This window comes from Thalia democratica, chromosome 1 (genome assembly GCF_965202585.1).
Source record: "Thalia democratica chromosome 1, ktThaDemo2.hap1.1, whole genome shotgun sequence".
NCBI lineage: Eukaryota > Metazoa > Chordata > Thaliacea > Salpida > Salpidae > Thalia > Thalia democratica.
This window is the reverse complement of record NC_139165.1, coordinates 62,179,944-62,206,986: the sequence shown is the minus strand read 5'-3', so window position 1 is coordinate 62,206,986 and position 27,043 is coordinate 62,179,944. Positions and strand designations below refer to the sequence as shown.

General features: G+C 25.7%; 1 protein-coding gene across 2 annotated transcripts; it reads left to right on the top strand.

The window, feature by feature from the left end:
- Positions 1–505: 505 nt before the first annotated feature.
- On the top strand, positions 506–13,559 carry LOC145844412 (uncharacterized protein KIAA0930 homolog). Of its 2 annotated transcripts, XM_082951815.1 has the most exons (10): positions 506–630; positions 2,328–2,449; positions 2,560–2,664; positions 3,176–3,256; positions 6,075–6,176; positions 6,381–6,524; positions 9,821–9,949; positions 10,637–10,670; positions 10,919–10,975; positions 13,297–13,559. In XM_082951815.1, the coding sequence occupies exons 1-10, from the start codon at positions 525–527 to the stop codon at positions 13,344–13,346; spliced, it is 930 nt and encodes a 309-aa protein (XP_082807941.1). In that variant the 5' UTR covers positions 506–524; the 3' UTR covers positions 13,347–13,559. The 2 variants fall into 2 exon arrangements, with proteins under 2 accessions (XP_082807941.1, XP_082807947.1); XM_082951821.1 differs by lacking the exon at positions 3,176–3,256.
- Positions 13,560–27,043: the final 13,484 nt, after the last annotated feature.

Below are 27,043 nucleotides of genomic sequence, written 5' to 3'. Positions count from 1 at the left end.
ACATACTTAAAAAAAAAATTAGTGGTAAAAACTTGCAACTAGGCTCTTAAACTATTATCAAATTAATTTTGTAATTATTATAACATGATAATAATAATTAGTAATTACTAGTTGTTTGGTGGTTCAATAAAAAAGTCTTTTCTTTTAACTTGGTTCTTTGACCAAAACTTTAAACAAATTTCTAATGGCACTTCTACTGCCTTATCATTACTCATCTTATTACAATATTGGTTTGAAATAGTTTTTTTATTAGTAAAAGTTTTTTTTATTGACTGCAGCGAGTGTAGAATTTTAATCTTCAATGCAACCTGCAAGAAAATTTTCCTAAGAAAACTTGCCGTTTTCTTATAAATGACTGAAGAACTCTGAGCTAGACCTTACATGTTTGTTTTGTATATGAACAAAGAATAATTTTTTAAAGTTGGTCTTAAAAAAGACACTGTTTTAGTACTTATTGAAACGATAAGAAACAATATAAATCACTCTAACATTTCAAAATATTTACATGGAACCATTTATTTCAAATGGAAATGTCAATAACCAAAGAGGAAAACAAATGCACTAGAAATTTTTCTGATTTAATGAAAGATGTAATAAATTATGACACAAAACTTGAAAAAGATACAGAAGGTTGTTATTTTTAGTTGTCAAATATAGCTTATTAAGTATGAAATAAGTTAATAAACAGTATAAAATCAGATAAAAAAATTAAATAACCAGAATTTTATACAATACAACGTTTCTTTATTATACTTATTAACATTTATAATAATGCTTATTCTAAAACATTTCTATCGAAAATAAAGTTTAGAATTTTACTCCTCCATATTCATAAGAAAATGATATTAAAATAACTTTGTTAAACTTATGCAGCCAAGACCATACTTGTAACATAATAATTTTGACCCCGTTAGCATATTGAGTAATAATAAAAAAAATCACTAGTTTTCTACTGGATCCAAACGTCAGGTATTACTGGATCTTAACTTGCCAAGATCTGAATCAAACCAAAATTTTATTTGAAATAATTGTTTCCATTTGGTCCAGGCTTGATCTTAATTTGAAGAAATGTATCTGTTTCCAATTAAAGGTGAATAAAGTTTAAAGTTATGTCCACATCAAGTAGTATATGGCACTTGGATTTGGTAGTACTATGCTCTAGATCAGGGAATTTTATTCAAAAATTTTGTTTAGGAAAAATTAATATGATTTAATATGTTAAAAAAAATATTTTGAAATTTTAGTGTTATCATAAAAAAAAACCTTTAGCACAATTTTTTTTTGGTCAAAGAACAAGAAAATAATAAGTTTTTTAAGCAAATTAAAATTGTTCCTTTTTTTGACCTATGTTATTGACCTTTTATAAAGCTGTGCCAGTGAATTATTGGATATAAATTTTGTTGGTACTCAACAATAAAATTAAAAGTTAGAAAAAAAAGAATATGTTTGCTTTGAGTGTTGTAATATATAATTAGCCTGTTAAGAACTGTTAATTTTTGTTTAGTCTCATTGTGTAGGGGTTCTAATGACAAATTCTCTGAGTTGAACGTTGCAAGATCAAACCAAGTTGTCAACACAGAACAAAAAAAAAGTTTTTGCATTTCTTATTAAAAAGACAAAATTTAAGTCATTTATATTGTATTTTTTTACTACACTAGATTTTAAAATAATTCCTATACACACTACTGTGCTCAGGTGCACAATGTAAGAAGATTACTGCTCAAGTCAGCAATTGAATAAAATACTTATGATTCAAACTTTCATAAATTTTCATTGATTTAGTTTTATGTAAAACACTTTATTTCCATTGACAAAATTGATATAATCTCAAGAAAACACTTTAAAAACAACAAAATGTTTTTTTATTTTACTCATCAATTTTTAACTTGTCAAATGTATACTTTGCAATATTTATTATAATTTTGATTGATCAAACGAGCACAGACTACAATCTCACAATAAGCTAAAAATTTCTGAGACGTTGGGCTGTGAATGATCTAGCTATGTCATTTTTCAACTTAACCCACAAACGGTTGCTTCTGTTTTGTACTTAAGCCCTTGTTGGTAAGATCTCAACAGTAGTATTTGCGACTATGCCTGCCTGATGAGTCCTAATAAGAACCAAACTTGTCGTAGGTTGTCTTGGATGCTTTTGTTGTTGGTTGTGTGGAGACGTTAATTATTTATTTTTTATGGGGCAAACATCTCAACTTTATTGATGATGGTTAAAATAAATATTGGTTATTATAATTTATTACATATAATGTTATATTTAATATGTTAGTTTGTAAAACCAACATATGAAAAAAAAATATTGAAAAATTTAGATTGTATGACTGTTGCACCAGTAGTTTTCTGGACTCAAATATTTGCAAAATATTTCATAAATTCCATTGATGAAAGTCAGGACGATATGCTGTTTTATGTCAAAATTAAAAACAAAATAACTGTAAGTTTTATCAAGAAAATATTTATTTAAAATCAGTTATTCTGTTATACTTTATGTTAGAGAACGTGTTGAAAATACCATATACAATATAATGCATTATATATGTAAAGGAAGAAGTTGAAGTACATCGTCAGTTCTCATCAAAAGCACCAGGATTAGGTGATCCACTAGTTGAATGGAATGAAACAGTCTTTTTAAACATGATTCTGCATCAAGTAGGTAAAGTTTTGTTTTGATATCACTGTTGTTTTAACAAATTTCTTAGTCTGACTGAAATGTATTACCAACAAAGTTATCTTTTTTTTGTGATAATTAGCTGATTTTATATGAAAAGAGACATTTTTATTTAAGCCTAGAGAAAAAATAAAATTATTGAGAACTTACATAGTATAAAGTATATTGAAACATTTTAGTATTAAGCATTTCAAGTTTTTATAATCTATTTATAAGAGTCTAAATGTTACCCACATATTTAACTGAACTTGTTTATTATCATTAAAGTTATATTTTATTATTGTAGTTTTGACAACCAGTGTAACATAAAGTTATAAGTTAATAAACTAATCTTTTTGCTTTTTTAAAGTTACATTGGATTTTAGGCAATGGCAATTTGTTGTATAAGTTTCAGCAATCATAATTACAAATGGTAAAATTGAAATGCATATGCAATTATATTTTCGAAGATCTGTATATAATTATATTTTACTGATTGTTTTTTTTCTTTAGATAAAATACATAGTAACAATGGCTATATATTCTGTACCTTCAGGAAGTACTAATCTTGTTTTTCATCAAAGAAAATCAATGGTTAGATATGTTTTTAAAGTTGTAGAGCTATCATAAAACAACAAACCTTTAATTTTTATGTTTACTTAGGACAGGGGTGGGCAGTGTATGGCTCACGGGTCAGATCCAGCCTGCCAACAGAAATATATAACCTGCTACTTAATTTTCAATTCGAAAACATCTTTTGCAAACTACAGGGTTGTCACTTTACATTGAAACCTTGAATTTGACAATTTAAGCAAAAAACAACCTGAAATTTTGAACAAAAATCACTAAAAAAACCTAGAATTTTAACAATTTTCACATGTTCAGTAGTAAAATTTCATTTTGACTCAAAAGTATAAAAAACTCATCATCAAAATTTTTTTTATTAAAAAACATATTTAAAGTAGCTTTACAGTATCTTTTCAATGATTTTATACTATTTAACATAGTTTCTTACCTTAAACTTAACTTAAAACTGAAAATAGACCCAAAAATGTTACTTGGGAAGAAACCTGGAAATTTTTTTGAAAAACAAGTGGCAACCGTTAAATTAAATAAAGTTGAGCGTTAAAATATTTTTTGAAATATTTAAAAGAAACATTTTAAGTGTCTTCAACAAGCACAAATTCAAAAATAGATACCGTATTCATAAGGTAAGCTTTAATAATAAATTAAAAAGACATACTACTGAGTTACCAAACTACATATGGGAACTAAAAGATGCAAACAAAGCTTATAATTAAAAATGGGAAATACTCTGCAGAACTAAAAAAAAAACAAAAAACAACAAACCATGTAATTTATGTAGTTTAAAAAAGTATGAAATTGAAAAAAATAAAAAAAGAGTCATCACTAAATAAAAGAAAAGAAAGGCAGCAACCCTGTCTTCACAACCAAAATATGTATTTTAAATAAAAAAAAATTAATCAATAATAAAAAAATCAACAAAAAAAGAACTAAAAATAAGAACAAACAAGACAAAATAAAACATGAATTAATTTTTACAGAAGCTGTTTTTAAGGTTAGCTAACTAAGATTATTCGAATTTATAAGATAAGTCACATTGCGTATTTTTGTGATTCCGTAAAAATTTTTGCTGTTGACTTCATTATTTTTCTGATGAAATGCTTAATGCATAGAAACTATAGTAAACAAATCGGGCATTAGTTGTTTTTTGTATTTTAATATAAATATATATACATATATATATATATAATTTATTGAAATTGTGATTTTAAGAATTCTGGAACATATGTTTCATAAAGACAAAGAAGATTGTATCTAATCTTCAGCCAGTTCAAATTTAAAATAAAAAGCACTTTGGTAAACAAAGATGCAAAAGTTTACAAAAAAACAAAAACAATATGACGTAAGAATTGAACATTGTACATTACAAATATTCAGTACAAAAATCAATCTACCATCTAACTAATCAAACAACCAAAATTAACAAAAACAACAGTTAATTGACCATAAAATACTTCAAAATTTGTTGTATTTTAAGAGGAGCTTTTTCATATGTCGACAAGACAATATAAATTCACTCCTCTTATTTAAACAACCTTCCTTTTTTAACGCATACATAACTGTAAATATAATTTGAAGGGGGGCAATTGCCGGTCAGAGAACATTATTTACAAGGCAACAGTTAACTCTGACCTTGAGAAGAAGTTCTACATCGGCCTATGCTCCACTCAATTCAGATTTCGGTATGCCAACCATGAAAAATCCTTTAAAGGTGGTGTATACAAAAATGAAACTGAGCTTTCAAAGTATGTTTGCGGTCTTAAGCACAAAAACATTGATTTTAAATTAACTTGGGAGGTGATAAAAAGAGCACAGCCAATAGCAGATGGTAACAACCCTGTTTGTAGGCTGTGCTTAAAAGAATCTACAGCCGTTATGTATGCGTTAAAAAAGGAAGGTTGTTTAAATAAGAGGAGCGAATTTATATCGTCTTGTCGACATATGAAAAAGCTCCTCTTAAAATACAACAGATTTTGAAGTATTTTATGGTCAATTAACAATATTTTATGGTCAATTTTGAAGTATTTGTTGTTTTCGTCAATTTTGGTTGTATGATTAGTTAGATGGTAGATCGATTTTTGTACTGAATATTTGTAATGTACAATGTTCAATTCTTACGTCATATTGTTTTTGTTTTTTTGTAAACTTTTGCATCTTTGTTTACCAATGTGCTTTGTATTTTAAATTTGAACTGGCTGAAGATTAGAGAAAATCTTTTTTGTCTTTATGATACATATGTTCCAGAATTTTTAAAATCGTTATTTCAATAAATTATATATATACCACAGATGTTTTTGTGTTAAAACTTTATTCCAACTAAACACAAAAACACCTGTGGTATATATTTCGATGAGCTTAGCTTATCAGGATCTCTAGGATTTAGCACCTTTTAGCGTTACATCTTATATATATATATACTTATTTAAAACATCCTCAAAATTTCAATAGATTTGATAAACAATATTTTTATTTTTTTTAAATTTATAAAAAAAGGTTTGTTGATTAAAATATTTATTTTGTTATCTAGAAATTAATTTTTAATAACGATAAAAATATTTTATTGTTAAAAAATTTAAAAAATTTTAAGAAAACAACTTTATTAATAAATTCTTTTACATTTTGCAGTACAATTGAAAAAAAATAGTAGTTAAAGTTATTATAATAAATTTGTTCTTAATTCTTTTGTTAAAAACATATACATAAGCATATAAATATTTTAAGCTATTTTAAGTTTGTACAAGTTTTATCAATAGTTTTTAAATACCAAAACTTATTCTAGTTTTTCCGAAATAACCAATTAGTGTTTTACTTTTACATTTACTAACAGGAAGTTTTTCCATCACCTTCACATAGAAAAATGAGTAGCAAAGGCAGCACAACTGAACTTACATATCCAAATATTTTCTTCACTATTGATAACTTTGAAGAAGTTTGCAATAACTTTAGTACATTTATATAAGTTATATTAATTACACCGAAATATATACTTAAGTATTTAATTTATAAATCGTATACAATTTTTTTTAACAGTCAAATCTTAAGTATAAAACAAATCTTATACTTTGTAGTATTTTTACAATAATAGTTAATTTAAATTGTTTAGCAAATAAACATTGATGAATTTTTTGTTTAGGAGTGGGATGATATGCAATTGAGTGAAGATCAAAAAGTCTCTGTTGAAATGCATGCAGAAGAAAAGCAAAAAAGTGATGTAAAATATTCTTTATTTTCCGGTGCTCTTGATTATCATACTCTATATAATGAATACAAAAGTAAAGTTTGTACTTTTTTGAAAATAATTTTACAAACTATGTTTTTCAATGTTTTTATACTACTCTACATAGTTTTTTTCTTAAACTTAACTTTAAACTAAAAATAGACCCAAAAATGTGTAATTTTGAAAAACTGAAGAAAATTTTGAAAACCCTGTTATGATTTCACCACTTTATATAAACTGGTTTCCAATACTAGTGTATATTTATTGTTCAGGCAGAAGACACAATATCTTTATTAAAAAGCTGCTATTTTAAACCTAATCTTAGATCCTATTGGTACAAAATACTGCAACTTAAACTAAATTGATACTGTAAAGACTCGAGTTATCTTAAGACTTAAATTCTGAGAAGATTATACTAACACTGTAGATGCAGTCAATTTATATCCAACACTTGAAGTAAACCTAATTAGAAAAGCTGTTATAGAAAAAGCAGTTACAATTTGCAGTATTTCGTGCCAATAAGATCTAAGATTAAGTTTAAAATAGCCTATGTTAAACTACAATGATAACATTATAAACTGTATAATCAGGCCTTACAATATAACGATACTAACAACTTTAAATAATAATTATTTTTTTTTACAAGAATTGTATAATAATGGGTACAAACATTCTGTGGCAATTGCTAACACAGCATTTGAATTTTATCATGTTGAAAGTACGGAATGCTTGTGAAATAATGCTAATAAAGAAAAGTTTAAGAAGATTCCTATATGACTTTGTTCTCATTTCAGAAAGCAATGAAACTTCCAAAGAGGTCATCAAAAATTACATTAAAAAAAATAAAAAAAAAATATCTAAATTATGTCAACAGAAAATAAAATAATTCCATTTCTAGAAATAAAACCAGTTTTTGATATAAAGAAAGAAACTCTTTTAAGATAAAAACTTTTAAAAATGACACTGAATGGTAAATAATATCATGCACAAAATGTTGTTTAAAGCAATTATAATAGGTAAAATTACACGCCTCAAGAGATTAGATGAAACTGAACACGATTTCAAGAAAAGTTTAATAGGGTATACTATCAAAATCCACCCGCGTTCAAAATCCGCCCGATTTTTTTTTACATTTTTTTATTTACTTATTTATTTTATATGTTTTTTTAATTTTTTATTTATTTTTCACTATCACTGTTACCCCTAACCCTTACCCTCGTTCGATAAGCGGTTCTCGAATTTGACTGGGTGGATTTTGATCGCGGGTGGATTTTGAACGTGTTCCCATGGCCCGTATACGGTGCTTCATGCCTCTGTATACATGATATATTCAGAAAATGGTGGAGTGGTGAAGGTTACAATTTGCAATGTTTTCAGTCCAAGTTTTTTGGTAAGATAAATGTATAAGGTCCAAGTTTAATCCTAAATTGGTAAAAAGCCAACTTGATAAACTTAGTGAGCAGAATTTAAAACGGAATGTTAATTTAAACTTAAAAAATATAAAGTCTAAAACATTTACTGGTCATCATAATTAAAGAAATTTTCAAGATTTTCAAAAGAAATAATGAAATTGTTTCCTCTTACAAAAACATTCACTAAACCAAAAAGTTTTAGTTAGCTTTTTGATACAGTATAGCTAGAAGTAGACTAAAAGTACATTACAATAACAGCAAAAAGTGCAACATGTGGACATTAAAGCACGTATAAAAATAAGAAGATAAGAAGATACTAACGACAAAAAAAAATAAGAGAATAGACATTAAAACATAATTACATTGCAAAAATTATGGCACAAACTCTGCCTAATGCAGGGTTCCCACTTTCTTTTAAACCCCTATAATTTCCTATAGTTCCCTATAAGTTTGCAATATTCTGAAAAATCCCTAGAAAAAATTGAAAAATATGAGAAAACCCCTTTAAGTTAAGTTTTTTGTTTGCTGATTGAAATTTGAAAGCCAAAACAGCGACACCGCATTGTGAAAAACACATTAAGATTTTTTCTATTTTTTAAAATCAAAATCTTTGCAATCTTAGTACGATCTGTGATTCAATGGCGCCACCTAGCGGATAAAAATATTCCTTATTTATTTTAATAATTTTATCCAAAGTTTGATTGTTTAACTAAAATTACAGCTAAAAAAACCCTCGAACTTTTGTAAATTTCTTATTAAGACTGCTTATAAACGGTTAATGACATAATGAACTTTATGTACCTTAAAGATATGTTCGTAACATTTAAAATTTATTTTGATAATTTCCCTATAAATTTGCTATGTCTTATAGGTTTCCCTATAATTTTTTTGAAATTTTAGTGGGAACCCTGTCAATGCTTAAATTGCATTGAAATGAATGTAGGTCAAATTAAAAATTATTTTAGGATAAGGCTGTCCAGCCCACAGAAGATTAATTGGAAAAGGTTTCAAAGAGATTTTACTTCAGTTGATAAAGGCAAATAATCTGATTTATTTAGTCATTTCTTAGTGAAACATTGTGATGATCTTTAGAATAAAAGAATAGAATTGATAGTGCTTATGGAGTAATTTTTTCGGAACAACCTGGATTTAATATAGTTTAGACTACAAAAAAAGTTTATGAAATAAAAGATTAAATTCAAAAGTTACCGTGAAAAAAACAATTTAAGAAGACTTATTTTCTAACAATTAGTATAAGCAAAATTAATACTAAAATATAAGTATCGTATAAAAAGAACATTTTGTAACATGAGTTTTTTACTTTGTTTACTTGTATGCAATTATAAGTTGTGTTAGGTTGTTGAGTTTAAATTATGTGGTTTTACCTTTTATTGTTTGAAAATTGCTGTTTTTATTATCAACTTTTAATGGTCTATAAATTTATACGATGCTAGAAGTTTGAATCTTAGATTTTCTATAATAACTTACTTATTAGTTTTATCAATTTTATAAAATTTATAACACTTATCTTTATAATTAACAGCCGTTTAATTTTGAAAATATTTTTTAAGTAAGACAAAAGTACTAGTGCAAAAGCGTGTTATTGATCATATATAAACGATAGTGAAATTGAATAGTTTTCAATTAATCTATGTTAAATTAAAAGAAAAAAAGTTAAACCTCACTGCTTTCACTGTTCATAACTTAGATATTTTTTAAAGTTAGTTTATTAGTTTATTGAACGAAAAAAAAAGCGCTCAAATATTTGGTCCTAGGACCTGGTGTACGAAAAAACCTTTCGGTTATCGAGTCATACACCAGGATACAGTTTAATGTGATGTCCAGGACAACAAATAAAGTATTTCTAATAAAGTTAATATTTTTATTTAAATGCCATATATGTGTATTAAAATTGTAAATATTTAAATCATAACGTGTTAATAGAGTTCTGGCACGATGTCAAGTATGGCTTCAAAATGGACACTTGGTTTAGTTAAACTTCCTCCGAGCAAAGAATTTTTTAAAATACCTGGACCCAACAAAAAGGGATACGTTGAATTAGCAGTTCAAAAAGTTAGGTGTATTTTATTTAAAACTGAATATTTTATAAAAAGATATTTTTTTAAGCATGTTTATCATGTTTTTTGTGTTTATTTTATTGATGTTTACTTAGTTTACTAGTAAACATCAATAAAATAAACACAAAAAACATGATTGTTTTGTATGTCTATTTAAGTAGTTGTAAATGAATTATTTCATAAAATAATTAGTGTCTACTTTATAATAATAAAATGTAATATTATAACCGTATAACAATACGAGTTGAAATATATAAATTATATAAGTCATTAAAAAAAATATTGTTTTAATCAAAATTTGAATTTAGTAATACAATTTAAAAATTAAAGTTAAGTATTAAAGTCATCAAATTTTGTTAAACACTTGTAAAGTGAACATATTTAAGTATTTTTAATATTTAATACAAATTTAAGTACAAATGATTTTTAAAGTTAAGTTTAGCATAATTTATTTTCAGGTAGTTTAAACTTTTATAATTTTTTTATTTCATTCTAAAAAAAAAAACTAGTAAAAGATGATTACCATTCAAGAATTTTTATGTTTAGTTTTAATAATGTTAAAACTTACTTTGTTCATTACAAGACAAATTTATTTGTGCTGAAGCCATTAACCTATTAAGAATTATAATAATCAAAACCTTTATTTTAAACTATACAATAACTTTAATTTTTTTTATTGTAGATTTACTCTGGAAGAAATTTAACTACCAAAACCTGTGAGTAACCTAAATATTTGTTTCAGTGCTACTTTAAATTTATTATTTAGTGACCTTGTTTAAAAAACTATAATACTTTTTCTACATACTTTTATTGTTAATATTTTGATAAGATAGTTTTATCATATTATTTTGCATCGAGTTAAATTTATTTTTTATACTTTTAAAAATAAGTTTAAATAAAATACTGAATATTTAGTTATAAAGTGTAAAGTATTTTAATTTTTTTAATGAAAATGATTAAAAAGGTTCAATGAAAACTCATCTCACTTACCTGACGCTTCCTTGGCAAGATATAGTACTATGTAAGTATGTTCAATATTTTTTATATATAATTTATTTGTAAAATGTTTTATATGGCAGTAAGAAGTAAGAACTTTTAAGATAAAATTAATAATTAAGTAATTTTAAAGAACAAGTTTCATTTTAATAAAAATTCAATTTTCAATAAACCTAATTATTTACTCTTTATTTTAAAGTTAATGTAAACTAGATATTTAAGTACAAAACTTGTAACAACTTTGTAATACAACCATTCAGACATTCTCTTGCTATATATCGTTAACAATTTTATTTTTTTATCTACTACGTTTAATTTTATAATGTAGCAGTTTTAGTTAGTTTTAAATTGAACACAACACTGAACAAAGAAGGAATGGCTTGAAACTTATTAAGGTATTAATTTTAACTATATCTCGGAAGTTACTGTAATGAAAAAAATTAAAAGGGTATCCCAAATAGAAAATACATTTTCTCAAAATTTTGGCTGCTTAAACCAGGGTTCGCACTTCATTATAAATTCCTATAATTCCCTATAAATTTGCAATATTGTGAAAAATCCCTAAAAAAATAAAAAGATATGTGAAAATCCTTATAAATCACTATAAGTTACGTTTTTTTTGCTTAGTGATAGAAATTTGAAAGCCAAAACAGCAACACCGCGTAGTGTAAAACACATATATATATTTTTAAACAAATCTTTGCAATCTCAGTACAACTGTGATTCAATGATGCCACGTAGCGGATAACATTTCCCCTTTTTTATATTTAATACAATTTATCTAAAGTTCGCTTATTTAACTAAAGTAAGAGCTAAAAAACCCTCGAACTTTCGTAAATTTCTCATTAAGAATGTGCTTATAAATCTTAATGACATATTTTACTTTATTTACTTTAAAAATTTGTTCGTAATGTTTAAAATTCTCTGTTTTTTTTTTGATAATTTCTCTATAAATTTGCTATATTTTATGGATTTCACTTTAATTTTTTTGAAATTTAGTGAGAATCCTGTTGAACTCGATTTAGTATTATAATAACTAATGGTTAGAGGTAGCCAACTTCTAAAGCCAGTAGACCGCGTATTAGGAAAAATGTACTATAAAAGTTAAGTAAAACTTTTTATAAGCAAAATTTCAATCAAATATTAGTTTTTTAAAACTAGGAAACCTGGAAAAACCTGGAATTTGACAATTTAGGCTAACAACCTGTAATTTGAGAAACTAAAAAAAAACTGGAAAAACCTGGAATTTTAAGCAATTTTTACATGTTAAGTACAAACATTTTGATTTGACACAAAAAATCTACCGTATAGCTAAAAAATTTTTGTCATCATCAAAAATTTTTTTAATTGAAAAATATATTTGAAGTAGCCTTACACTATATTTTCAATGTTTTTATACTATTTACTTAACTGTTTATTTTATTAATTGCTTTTTACCTTAAACTTAACTTTACTACTAAAAATAGACCCAAAAATGTGTAATTTTGAATAACCTGGAGAAAATTTTTCAAAAACATTTGGCAACCCTGATGAAATTACAATTTTTAAGCACTAAAATTGTTATAAAAATCAAATAAGAACATATTTCAAAATATTTACTATTAAAAATCTCATTTTATTTATATTCACAAGATGTTATAAAGCTACGAACACATCGCAGGCTAAAGATTTCTGTTGGCGGGCCGGATCCAGCCGGCGTGTTTAAAACAATTCGTTGTGCTTAAAGATTGTAACAATATTTAAAAAGTTCATTCTTTAAATTTTCTTTAAATTTTATGATACTTTAACAAGTTTTAAATGAAAACAATAAAGAGTTGCGATATGTGAAAATATAAACAATAGTTGCTTTTAAAATATACAAAATAATTATTTTTATTGTTTTAAAGACAACTCCAAAACTAAAAGTGTTACGATTCTTAGTCGTATAATTTCGTTATGTATTAAAGTTCACGAGGTATAAGTTCGTAAACTTTTTGAAAAAATCAGTAGTTAACAGCATATTTTTCACATATGCTTTTTAATAATTTTTTACTTAACATTTATTTTTAGGATGTTTAAGCTGATGTTATTTCGATAAAATTTGTTATTCATATTAATTTAGATATTTTGATTATTTATTTATTTGCAATATAAAGTTAAAAATATAGTTAAAATCTTTTAAATTAAAAGTTTACATGTTTTAGTATAAGTTTTTGTACAATTATGAGCTATATTTTCACGAAGAAGAGTTTATTTTAAATTTTGAAATAAACCTTTAAAAGAAAAAATAACTAATTTATGCTCAATTATTTAGATATAAAATAAAAAATAAGTGTTTTTTTTACTTTTTTATCGATATTTTAACAGCTCTAATGAAAGGTTATGAAAAACAAGTCTGTCCTCAAAAACCATCGTGAGCAGAAATTTGACGTCCTTTATAATTAAAAAAAAATCATAGTTAGTTTTTCAAAATCAAGCATCGCATTCTTTGCTATGATATACATTTTTAATATCATAATTATGTTTAATAGCATTGCATATATTATAAACAATTTAGATTTCAAACACAACTAAATCTTATTTTTTGAAAAAAATGTTGAAATATTTTAATTTAAATTAATTTACTTATGTTAAACGTAAAGTTTTCCAATCATCTTTTCTTTTGTTATTCATGTTGTATATTGTTTTAAAATTTAGTTGATGTAACGAAATTAAGTTTTCAGTGAAATAAGCCTTTTTACTGAATCTTAAAAAATCAAATATTTCTAAAACTAGTGAGACTATATAGCTTTTATAGTTATTGCTAGCTTTCATTAACCTCATCAGTATATATTAATATACTCAAAAGTTTTATTTTATTTTAAAGCGTTTTATACTGAAATTGTGTTTTGTAAAATTTATATGCTTAATTTTAAATTTACTAATAAAGCCATATTGTTGTCAATTTGACTAGTCGTAGTTAGTTCTTGCTCTAAATGCAATTAAATTACACAGAAAATATTTTGAACCAGGTTTGTTGTGTTTCAGTGTGAGGCTTTAATGTTTCTTCGGTTGGTAGTAAATTGTTGAAGTTAAAGCTAGTTTTATTTCTTTTTAGTTATCTAAAATTAGTATTCTCTATATTACAACTCTGCAGGTTAAAAAATACAGTACTTTTCAAAATTATCCGTATTTAAGGTCATAGAGCGGTCCAATTTTTTTACAAGTTGATATTATTTTGTAAAGTTTTATCGTGGCTATCAGAAAATTTTTACCGATTAACAAATTCAAGGTATTTAAAAAAAAAAAGGAGTCAAAGTTGTTGAGTTTAGTAGGTTTTTACTAATAGTAATATTTGAATAGTTCAGTCAAAGGAATTTTTTAGATTTTGAATAAAAGATTTCACTACATATGTATTTTTTCATCTGAAATTTTGTTTTTAAAATTAGAAATCCAGCATGACATTTTTTTTAAACTATCTAAGGCATGTTTTCCGAAAGTTTCATGTCTCTATATTTAACTTAAAATTTTGAACAATGAAAAAAAGCGTTCGATACATTTTTTTCAGAATTTTTTATTAAACTAAATAAATCTGAAAGTTTACTTTACAAATTAAAATGTTGTAAATAGGTAGTTTAACTTTTATACAAGACTTATTTTTAATACCTTTACACCCCTATGATCTTTAGTAGTACACTATTATTAAAAAACAATCTAAAAATTTTTATAGCTGATGTAGAAGTAGCAATTGCTTCATTACTTTTTTTTTATTTTAAAAGAGAAAGATTACAAAAAATCATTAACTTTTCATTGCTTAAGTATTATTCTTTTTAATACATGTGGCTTTTTGACGATGACTACCAGTTAATTTCTTAAATTACTGAATGTTTTTAGTCGACTATTATGTTTTTATATTTCATTATAGTGTCTTTACTTTGTATTTTTTAATAAGTTTTAAAAAAGTATTAACAGTACTTACGTTAATCTAAAATAATATGCTATTAAGAATATATAATCAAGGTTAGCTATATGTAATAAATTTTAGCTTATATAACAAGTCATTGGATTTAAAACTCGTGCAGTCTTTTGTTAAACTGCCTAATGAACGTTAGTTTATAAAACGACTAGTTTAAAAACGCTTTGCAGCCCGACGATCGCGCTAAATGATATGCCTAACTACAGTGAATTTACTTCCAAAAGATCAGTCAATTTTCTGTTTTTAAGTTGTAACTAGCTGGTAATTGGAAGCTTTAGTTTAGGAAAAAACTAGTCCAAAAGACGTTCAAATTTTGGTAAAAAGCATGAGTTTTTTATAAATGAAATAGGTTAAACAAGTAAATATGGTAGCAGTTGACATGTGTTTCTTATTTTTACAATTTGCTTACTAGATTAACAAATACTGTTGATAGGCTGTCTTTGTTGTAAGCGTTTGCTGTTAGGTTAACTGGATCAATTTTACTATTACACTGAAACATGTTAAGGGCAGGCATTCGTTTTTATCCGTAAGTAGTATCCACTATATTCGTTCCCTTTCCGATAATTTTTTATCAGAATTTCATGTAATCTGAATACTTTCAATTAATTCTATACAAAAGAAAAAAATAGGTTATTTAAAAACGTTAAAATTTTTTGAAAAGTTGTAGAGTTTGCTCGTCAAAACTAAAAAGTAACTTGAAAAAAAAAATATCGAGCTACCCCTTAATTCTAAAACAATTTAACCACATGATATGTTTTAGAAAAAAAATCTTTAAAGACTTCAATTAATAAGATTCTATTACATTTTTTTAAATCAAACAAATAATATATAAACTAAAAAGTTATTTGTTCTACTGCAAATAACTTGGTTATATAAGTTCGTTTAAATTTTACAATAAATATTGAGTAGTTTAATAATTTTTCTATTAGTGTAAAGTTTTTTTTTTGATCTGAATATTAATTTTTTACTTTCATAAAACTATTTATTTTTGTACAAGCTTATTAAAAAGTGCAAAACAAACATTTAAAAAAAAATAAAACCAATCATAGTAATTGCTTTTTAATTCAGGACACCATGTTAACATTTACAATTTGTGATTAAGAAACTTTAAATTATTTTATCTTATAAAGATCATTACACAATTAAACTATAACTTAGCATAAAATTTCTATAATCAAAATCAAACTTTGTTGTTGAAAATTATATAGACAACAACTGAAAACAAACAAAATAAAACTAGCTTTTTCATCAGTTTAGTTGATCTTTTAATCATTTAGTAGATATTTAACCAATTTTTGTTAATATTTTTGACTCGGATAATAATGTCCACAGTTTTTCATTACATAAGATATTTTATGTTAGTGTATTCTAAAAAGTGCATAAAGTTATATCATAGCCCAAAAATTACAATGAGCAGTAAAAACATTTTATAATAAATGTGTATTCTATGTGTTTTGTAAAAGTACTTATCATAGTATTAACATGTTCTTGTATATAGTATAGACCGTTATGATAGTGGATGGTGTACAAAAAATATTTTATACAGTCTAAACTCCAAAAATATCTAAAGTAATGTTTTGTGCATAGCTTTAAAACAATTTTTCGTGCCACTGTTTTGTATCACTTAGTTTTGGTGTTTGCATGTTAAATTTTTATGTATATCGAAGTCTAAACTTTAAAAAGCATCCATTTTAAAAACTGTGTAAAATTAAATCTATTTTTACAAAAATGTTTTAATTCAGTTATTTTTAGCTATTTTTCAAAAATGTTTTAATTTAGGTTAAAAATTGTGTTTTATTAGCTATAATACTTTACTTTAGCAGTTTTTTAGTTAGATTATTTACGGGAGTAAGCATTATTAAATCATTGAAAAGTTTTTTTGTGAACCCCAAAAAAAGATAATTTTAATATATTAGAATTAGATAAAGCATAAAGAAAAAACAGAAGCAAGCTCTATTGTTTATTATATTGTTTATTGAACGATAAAAAAGCGCTCAAAAAATTTGGTCTAAGGACCTGGTGTATTGGGTGTGCGACTCGATAACCGAGAGGTCTTTTCGTGCATCCAGGTCCTTGGACCAAAATTTTCTAAAGCATATTTTGTTTTGTTTACTAAACGTACTACTAAGTTTAAAAAAAAGTTTGAAAAACTTATTAGTTTTATTAATAAAAATTTCAATATCAAAGTTTTCAAATTTATTATAAAAGTTAGTAAGAAAACATACTTTAAGAACAAAGTAAAAAAAATATTTTGAACAAAAAATGTTTTAAGGAGATTATTGTTAGTTTGATAGTTGCATTTCAAGTTACAACTTTTATTTTATAAAACTAAATCAATAAATGAATTTAAAATTTCATCTAAAAACTGAGGAGCTAATGTATACAATATATCAATAAGTTAAAAAGGGGAAAAAGAAAATAAGCTAATAAGTTAAAAACAGCATTCTGAATGAAATAGTATCTGCTTCATACATTTTTATATAATAACGCATTAAATAAGCAGTCGGAAAACTGCGGCCTTCGATGTGCTTTTAGCTAAAAATATACATAAAAGACTTTACGATTTAGTTCTTAATTAAGTTTTTAGTAACTACTAGTGCTTTATTAGTTACTCTTTGTTTTAAAGTATATTTTTCTATTAGTTACCACATTTTTAGAAAACTACTGCCCGCAAATAACTGAAATAAAAAAATTAACCCACAAACAACTTATTTCTAAGATTGGCTTGTTACTTATAATAGGCTGCCTACCTTAAATATTTTCTATTTTACTAACTATTTGTGATACAATATTTGGTGACAAATGATATTAATGTGCGAGTTTTAAATTCGAAATAGCCTTAATTCTATTGTCGTGTCCGCTTGGAGGGCCTGGTAGCACTGGCGTAACAGCCTCGGAGTCACTTGCGACCCTAATAGTCGCAAGGATCTTGCTAATTTTATTCTCTGCGTTGCGCTTACTTATGCGTCTCTAACTCATCTAAATATAAAATGTTACTTAAGAGAATAACAAATGTAAGAATGACTATATGAATATCAATATGGGGATTTAACTCTTAATATGAGGATGAATATGAGGATTAGAATCAAAAATAATAAGAATTCCAATAACAATTACTGCACCATACATTTTAAATAATTGTTAACAATGATCAATATATACAGAAACTTAAACCTTAGCTATTACTAAAAAATAATAAAAATAACTAATAAATTGTACACAACTATAAAATTTCTAAATTTGTTATTAAATGAATTAACTATGAGGTTGTAAATATTAAAATAACAACATCTAAGGAGAGAACAAATATAACTTACAGTTGCTTGTTTAGTAACAGTTATTTCTTGCAGATAAACCTTGATTTACTCTGCAAACACCAACTCAAAAATCTCAAACTCCAAAACTCAAACTGAAGACATATTATAGCATACCTAGTGTTTTATGACTATTTTGTCCTTTTAGGAAAAAAAAGCCTAACTTACACTATCGTTCCTAAAAACTCTTTATTAGTATTTTTGCTTAGGTTTTGAATGAAATGTTAAACTTGTTCTGAATGAAATCTTAAACTTGACCTCCTTCATTTGTCGGGCTGTTTAAATTACGTCTTGTTTTTGTAAGAGGACCACAGAATTCCTGTCAATCTTCCCTTGATTAATTGTTTCTTCCTTTACCCCTACTAACTCACCCTCCGAATCTTTGTTCTCGGAGTCCAATATCTCTTCGTAATCCGGGTCCGTTTCATAAGAACCCGGACCACGAACATACATTGTTACAGCTTGAGGTGTTCTGCTAAGAGCGTCTGCTACAACGTTCTCAACGCCTTTGACATAAATTATTTCAGCGTTGGTTTAATTAATTCGTTGAAGGTAGTGTTGCACTAGGGAGGTCTAGTCCAACGTCTGATTCCAACTATAAAACTTACCTCAGGCACACCTTTTAAGGACTTTAAAATTATTATCGATATTGGAGTTTTGACATTGTATACAATGGTGCAAAAATTCAAAAATTGCACTGCGTTTATCCTTTCCTTTGTGGTCAGCAATTATTCTAAACGGGAACAGGTCAAAATTTCACGAAGACAAAATTACACGAGGGGACTAAATTGCACGAAGACAAACTTGCACGAGTTACAATTTTGCACGGAGGGTCGTTGCAACGGTTGCAACGGAGAGTTAAAAAAAAGCCTTAAAATATAACTAAAAGAAAAAAAAGTTACTGACCGAGGGTAACGGTTAGGGTTAACGGTGATAGTTAAAAAAAAACTTATAAAATAAATATTAAAAAAAAAAGAAAAATAAAAATAAATCGACGGAGGGTAAGGGTTAGGGCTTTAGTGGTAAAAGTGGTAGTAAAAAAAATTTCAACCCGTAAAAACATGTCTCCGTGCAAAAGTGTCTACGTGCAATTTTGTGCCCTCGTGCAATTTTTTACGCTCGTGAAAATTTGACAGCTACCCATTCTAAATATTTGACGCGAGGTCTCCTCAATATAGGAGATGCTCTGGTCTACAGAGCAGGTATACTTATAGATGACATTCGCGTCAAATATCTAGGAACACTTGCTTTTAATGTTAAAGTATTCAAAAAATTTGTTAGTGGTATATGCTGGAATTATTTTTATACCGTTTTTTCAAAAACAGATCTTATTCGTTTTTGAAATCTTGGCGAGGAAATTTCCTAAATAAATTGTAAAACACGAGCTTCGATTGATTTCAGAGTTTTTACCTGTATTTGGTTTTTGCTATCGTTTAAAAGTTGTTTATTTTGTGGGTTTCAAGAAAATTATCTGTACTAGTGTATAAGTTATTCCAGATATTGATTCCTTAACAGTTTTTTTGTAATTTCAAAAGTATCTCATTGAAATCCATAAAGGTTGAACATAAATTTTGTGTTCTATTTAAATAACAGTCCAACAGACATAGCTTCCATTCTTTTGGGTAGACACTTGTGTATTGCATTAGCAGGTTGTTTTAAATAGAGCACCTAATTTATGTACAACCCTTTCTGATTTCAATGAAGAACTTTTAAAAACTACAAAAATACTGTTAAGAATCAATATCCGGAACAACTTATACGAACTAGAATATATAATTTTTTTTGAAACCGATAAATAAACAACTTTTAAACGATAGCAAAATACAAATTTAAGTAAAAACTCTGAAATCGATCGAAGTTCGTATTTTACAGCTATTTATTTAGGAAAATGCTCGTTAAGATTTAAAAAACAAATAAGAACTGTTTTTGAAAAACACGTTATAAAAAAAAATGCCAGCATATACCACCAAGAAAGTTTCTAAATACTTCTACGTTAAAAGCAAGTGTTCCTAGATATTTGAAGCTAACATCATCTATTAGTTTACCTACGCTGTAGACCAGAGCATCTCCAATATTGAGAAGACCCCGCGTCAAATGTTTAGAATAGTTGCTGACCACAAAGGAAAGGATAAACGCAGTGCAATTTTTGAATTTTTGCACCATTGTATACAATGTCAAAACTCCAATAACGATAATAATTTCAAAGTCCTTAAAAGGCGTGCCCGAGGTGAGTTTTATAGTTTGGAATCAATGCTTATTGAAAACGAACAACAGAAACTAAATACGCAAGTTTCTGGAAATGAAAAAATAGTCCTACTAACAATGTATTTACTCAATTATCGTCACATATTTTTGTTTTATTAACATGTACTTTATAACTTTGTACAACTACGTTATAGTTAGTTTAAATTTCATATCAATCTTTAAACCTGTTTACAATTCATTTAAGTTTTGAAAAAGAATCAAGCAGATTTGAAAGGCTTTAGATCAGGGGTCGGCAAACTGCGGCCGGCGAGCACGATGTTTTTTGAATGGAGTGCAGCCCGCGAAATAAAATTCTGCGAGCATGTAAATTTTGCCCGTTGAGCAAAAACATACTTTAAGTTAATTTTATTTCGGTAATTTGCTTAAATTTGATTAATTTCGATTTAAGTCTCTGTATAACACTTTGAAACAATTAAAAAATTTTACTGCTTTGGCTTAAAAATGTGAAAAAGACAGATTAGCATTCGAGCATTGTTTTTTTTTTAGTTTCATAATATTTTTTTTTTACAATAGCAACTTATGAACTGAGAAAAGAGTCTTAAAATTACTTGGAATAAGTTACTTATTTTTACAATACCTATTTAGTAAATAAACTAAATGCAAATTATTTCCGCTGTGTAAGAATTAATGCACAGTAATTAACTAAAATGTCAGTTTTTTACAGTTTAGGTATTTTGTTTAAAATGTTATTTAAGTTTAAGTTTCTTTTATAGATATTTTATCCCTATATGTTATATTTGGATGTACACAAAAAAAATTTAGAAATAAGTAATAAGGTTTTTTTTTTGACAAACTTTGATTGTTTTAGAAGATTTTTGTGCACTTTAAATTAATTCATATGCACACTAATGTGCAAGTACTAAAATGCTCATTTTAAACCACTTTTTTATTTAATAGTTAAATTAGATTAAGTGAAGTTTAAGCACAGTTTTATATTATAATTGTTTCTACATATGATATCTAAGTGTGTACCGACTTATTTAAAATAATATACATGCCATAAGTTAAAATGGTTTTTGTTTAATATTTATTTCATTTTTTTGGCAAATTAAGTTAATTTCTATGCGCCGCATAATAACATACACATATTTTTTTCACAATTTAGTCTTATTTTATTGAGTTTTAAGTGAGCAACAAGTTAATTTTACAGAATTTTAAAACTCAAAACAATTTTTGAGATATAGCCGGTCGAAGTCGGAGACTACAATAGGTTCGTTATGGGAGACGCAAACTTAAATGGCGAATCACTAAAAATCTATATCCTACGTTTTTTGAGATAGCTATCTCAAGCTTTCAGGAAATGTTCCTTACAATACTTAAACATTTTTGTCAGAAAGAATTTTTGAAAAACTTAAAAAAAAAATCATAAACAAAAAAACAGTTTTAGGAGTAAATAGATTTTTAGTGAAATAGTCTTTTTTCCCGTTTTAGTTTGCGCCTCCCATTATGAACCTATTGTTGCCTCCAACTTTGACCTGCTATATATCAAAAACTATTTTGAACTTTTAAATTTTGTAAAAGTTTCTTGTAGCTTAGTTAAAATTTGATAAATAAGATCAAATTATGAAAAAAGTGATGCCTCCTATGCCCTTAACAAACTTCGTTATTTCTTTATTTCGTTAACTTTATTTAAAAAATGATTGCCAAACAAAGAAGCTAGTTTGAAAATTTGGAAAACTCACTTTAGGTTAAACCTGTAAATTTTTTTTAAAACTTAGGCGTGTGTTAAATTCTTATTTCAAATACTTTGGTTAATCTTCGAATTCTCAAAACAGTTTTTATGACTGTAGTATAGTTTACTAATTGTAATGTTTACTAGTATTTTTACATATTGTTTACTTTTTTATAATGATGATATTTTAGTTAGGCAATTAAGCTTTTGTTTTTTTTTTTTAAGCAAGTTTTTGGCTTTTTAAACTTTTAATAAACTTGGGCTAGTTAGTAACAACTCAAAAATTTTTGCTTTTAAAGTGCAACCATGTAAAAAATTTATTAAATACTGGTAAGGTATTTTATTAAAATATTCTAGCATTTATTATGTAAAAAAAATGTTTTAGTTTTTTTACAATACAATTAGTTATTAACTTTTATAGATTACTGTAAAATTGTTTAAAACGCGAAAATAATTTTCAACAGTTAAAATTTTAGAAAGTATGAAAAAGAGGTTGATAACATAAACAAGTTATAAAAGTGGCTTATAGATATTTTTCAAGCTCGGTTCTTAAAGAGAGTTAGGTTGTAAGTAAAATAACAAAAATTATAAGTCAAACTAACTAACTGTTTAAGATAGTATATAGTTTATTAAGACTTAAGTATATTTGTCAATGTTTTTTTTTCCATTGTATATGTATAATTTAAACAGGCATTCTATGTTTAGCTAAAAGTTTAAAATAATAAACTGAATAAAAGTAAAACTATTTTTTTTGTGTGACTAAAGCTAAAACAATAGATTATTTAAATGTCACTAAAACGAAAACTGCGGCCAGCTAAGATTTTGAAACTTTAAATTTGGTCCGCGAGCACCAACTGCCTGTCGACCCCTGCTTTAGATTTAAAAAAAATTTGAAAATTAAAAATGCATTCTTGTTAAGTTGCAATTGGTATCAAAATAACCTTGTTTTTAATATTAAACTTTGTGAATAAACAATAAAACATAAGTTTGTTGTTTTATGTAGTTTTCTTAAATTGCATTGAAAAAAAACAGGTATTATTTATTTATTTTGTTTCAGATTAAATATAGTTTTTAAATATTAAACAAAACATAATCTTTATAAAAATTATTCAATGTTAATAATGTTTAGCTAATAAAGAACACAAACGAAACAAGTTTTTTTGAATTAGATAACATCGATTCGAAAAATATTTATCAATAACTAGGGAACATTACGTTATGTTAAAGTAGTAACACAGTTCTACGATTTAGGGAATCATTGTTAAACTCTTTTTTTAACCAAAGTTAATGAAACATGAAGTTTTAATTTGAAAAAAAAAAACGTTCTTTAAATATTTTGTGCTTAAAACTTTAATTTCTAATAATTCCGACACAAAGTTTTCATAAAGTAGATGGTAGCAAGCAATACCATCTACTTTATAAAAGTTCCGTAGAACTGCGTTATTCATAGAAAAAACGTTCGTAGTATTTTAATAAACTAATTAGTTTTCAAATTCTTACTGTATATTACATATATTTATAATGTTAAAAAGATTTTTAGTTGTTAAAACTACAAAAGTTCTTTTTGACATCAAGAATATGTTTGGTTTGGATCTTTTTTAGTAATAAAAATTTGTACTAAAAACGTACATATATACTATTAAGATCAATTTTCACTTTTTGAAACAGTTTTTAGTAACAAAGATATTATTTTTCATATAAACTTTAATTTTAAGTGTTATTAGCGACTATTATTTCATCAATTGCTAAGACAAATAAACCAAATTAATTTGTTAAAAATTTCCATCAAGAAAATTCTGTGTTTTTTAAGTTACCAGATTGTTCTAACTTTCAAATTAAATAAGATGATTTAAAATTATAAAAAAATTGTGAATTTAAGAGTTAAGTGTTGAACTAATAAGCTATATAAAATTTTAAGCCTTTCAAAAATAGTAGCAATTAACCTATGAAACTATATAATCCTACAAATAAAATATGTATGTAAAATCAAGTAAAAGTAAAAACAAGTAACATTTTAATACATCGAGTTAATAAACACTGAATAAACCTTTTTTTTTTAAGTCAGAGTATTAAAAAGTAGAAGAAACTTTGGTTATTAGTTCAGAAATAAGCCTAAATTTAATAAATACAATAACCTACTATTTACATACGCATTTTAAAATAACGCACTGCCGGTTGGGTACGCACTTTTTAACCAAAATTCGCTATTTACAAAATGTAATTTTTCACATAAAATTTTAATAATTTGAAATCAAAGGAACCAAAAAAAAAAGAATTTAAAAACTCTATAGAATTTTTTTTGATCAATAAACTAGAATAATATCAAACCTAATATTTAAAACAAACGTATTGCAGTTTATTTATTTAACAAAGTAACGAACAGTGCAGTGTAAATTTACATACCCCATAATTAAAACATAAGAATAAAATTCAAAAGCTCATCAAAAACTTAGACAAACGTAAAAAAATAAACAATACAATTATTATTACGTACCCCATTGTAGAAAGATAAAAGTAAAAATCGTACAAAATCTAAATTAAAATTTAGATAAACGAAAGTAATGAATAGAATAATTGACAATTAAATAGCCGATGGTTGAAAAAAAAATGTAAAAGTCGTGTGAAAAAACGATATCAACAAAAATAAACAAAATTGCAATTGACATTTACACACCAAATGATTAAAACCTAAATTTAAAATGCGTAAAAAAAGCGACATCAATGAAAATAAGGAGTATTGCAAGGAGTTTAGAACTAGATGCTTTTAAAAACATGTCTGTTAGTGTAGCTTATCGTTTGGGTTTAGCTGACACTTTTTGTTGCTCGCAAGAAGTTTTCAAAATAATTTGAAAGATTTTAAAAGTTGAATGTTGCTTGCCATAGTTGTTTATACCAGCAGATACTTGCATTTCTGCTCAAGACCGCACTCCTTCTAGAATGACAAGCTTTGTGTAAATGTTATCAAGAGTATTGGTTGCTTGTAGCATTGGTAATTTATACAAACATCTATTAGTTCATCTCTTATGACGTAATATTCTCTTCTTCGTTTACTGCTTGCTTTTCTTCAAAAAACTGTTTTCTTCTTCTAACATTTCCTTTAGAAAAATTCGACTGCATTCATCATCAATGCCAAAAGCTCATCAATATCTTAATGTGTGGCATTAATGTCTATATTTTAAAGTACAGTAACCTCTCACATCTTTACGCACTCTCATTTAGTTACGCATTTTAGAATTCTAAAATATTCAAAAAATAAAATATTTTTTTTTTAATTGCACAAGTTAGGTTATTGTATATTTTTAATTTAAAATATGTTTTTAAATGCTAAATCACTTTTCTATATCTTTAGAATTTGTAAACTTATGTTCCTTGATTAATTAAAAAACATTTAGTTATACCTCAGTTTATCAGAGATTTTGTTAACATTAAGAGATTAAATTAAAATTCTGAAAGAAATATGACTGTGTTAAATAATGAAAGTCTAATGAAATAATGAGAGTTTAATACACAAATAAATAATAGAGCACTCTTGCCCTATATATGAAAAAAATATCTAAAAAAGATATCTAATAAAACTTCCTAATCCAAATTTTTGTGGCATTAAATTTCATTCCTACTCAAATAATCCATTAATATATCTATATACAATGCAAGAAAGTTTATCCTTATGTGGGCAAAGGTCAAATTAAAAAAAAAAATGTAGTAACATAAACATTTTTGATTAAACATTTTTCTTATATTTTATATATTGTTGTTTAAAAGAAGAAATCCATTACAGCACAAAAGGCATATTTTTGTAAAAGGCTATAGAAACAAATTTTAATATAGACAGCACACCGTTTATTAATTTAAACAAATGCTCTACTATAAATTGAATTTGCTAAGTAGAATAGAATATAAATGTCAAGTATCAAATAAGTCGCATATAAATATAGATAAAATCTACCTATTATTAAAGTTAGTAAAATTTTTCTACATGTTTTATTATTTTATATAAATTTAAATCTTTTTTTTAATATATGTATAATTTTTATCTTTTGTTTTCAAACTTATAAATAAAGTAAAAAAGTTCTTAAAAGTGGGAAAGTCCTTAGTCTGCTTTTAACTAGAAGCAATATCAAAAATCTGCCATTATAGTAAGTATATTTGGTACATCTCGTATCTTTACGATCTCTCATATCTTTACGCACTTTTTCTGTGGACACAATGTGCGTAAATAAGCGAGAGGTTACTGTATTTTATAATTCATTGTTGTAAAAGGTCTACGTGACAGCACTATTTAAACTTATTATCAAGACTGATTTTTTTAAAGTATTTTAATAATTTCAACAGTGACTTTCTCTTATGCCTATGTATACACATGAGTGAATATTAAAGACTTCTAATACTTTTAATTATGGTGAAAGTTTTTGTTTTGAAGGAGTTTTGTTTGATAGTTTATGTAAACTGTTTGTGGCTTTTAAAGTGTTTGTAATAGGCTTAATGTAGGGAATTAAGACCAAAAATTCTTTAGTACGCACTACCGGTTGGTTACGTTTTCTGTTCTGTGTCTAAACAGCAGCAGGTTACTGTAACTAGTATTAGTCTGATAGTTACATTTTAAATAGTTTTAGAATAATAAAAAGACAAAAAAAAAATTATAATTGTTTTAAAAATAATTTTTGTTGTAATCTTTAACCCTGAGCTTTGCAGGCAAAATAATTTAGTCTATATTACTTTTATGCTTTATTCTTGGAACCTGAAGTGATAAATGTACACCTTATATAGTCAACTATTACAGTTAATTTTAAATTGCTTATTTTATTTTACTTAGCATTGTTTTTGGTATTTCATCTTTAGTTATATGTTTCTTGTTTAAGAAAAAAAAATATATATAATCTAACAGGTACATTTTCAAACGATATAAAA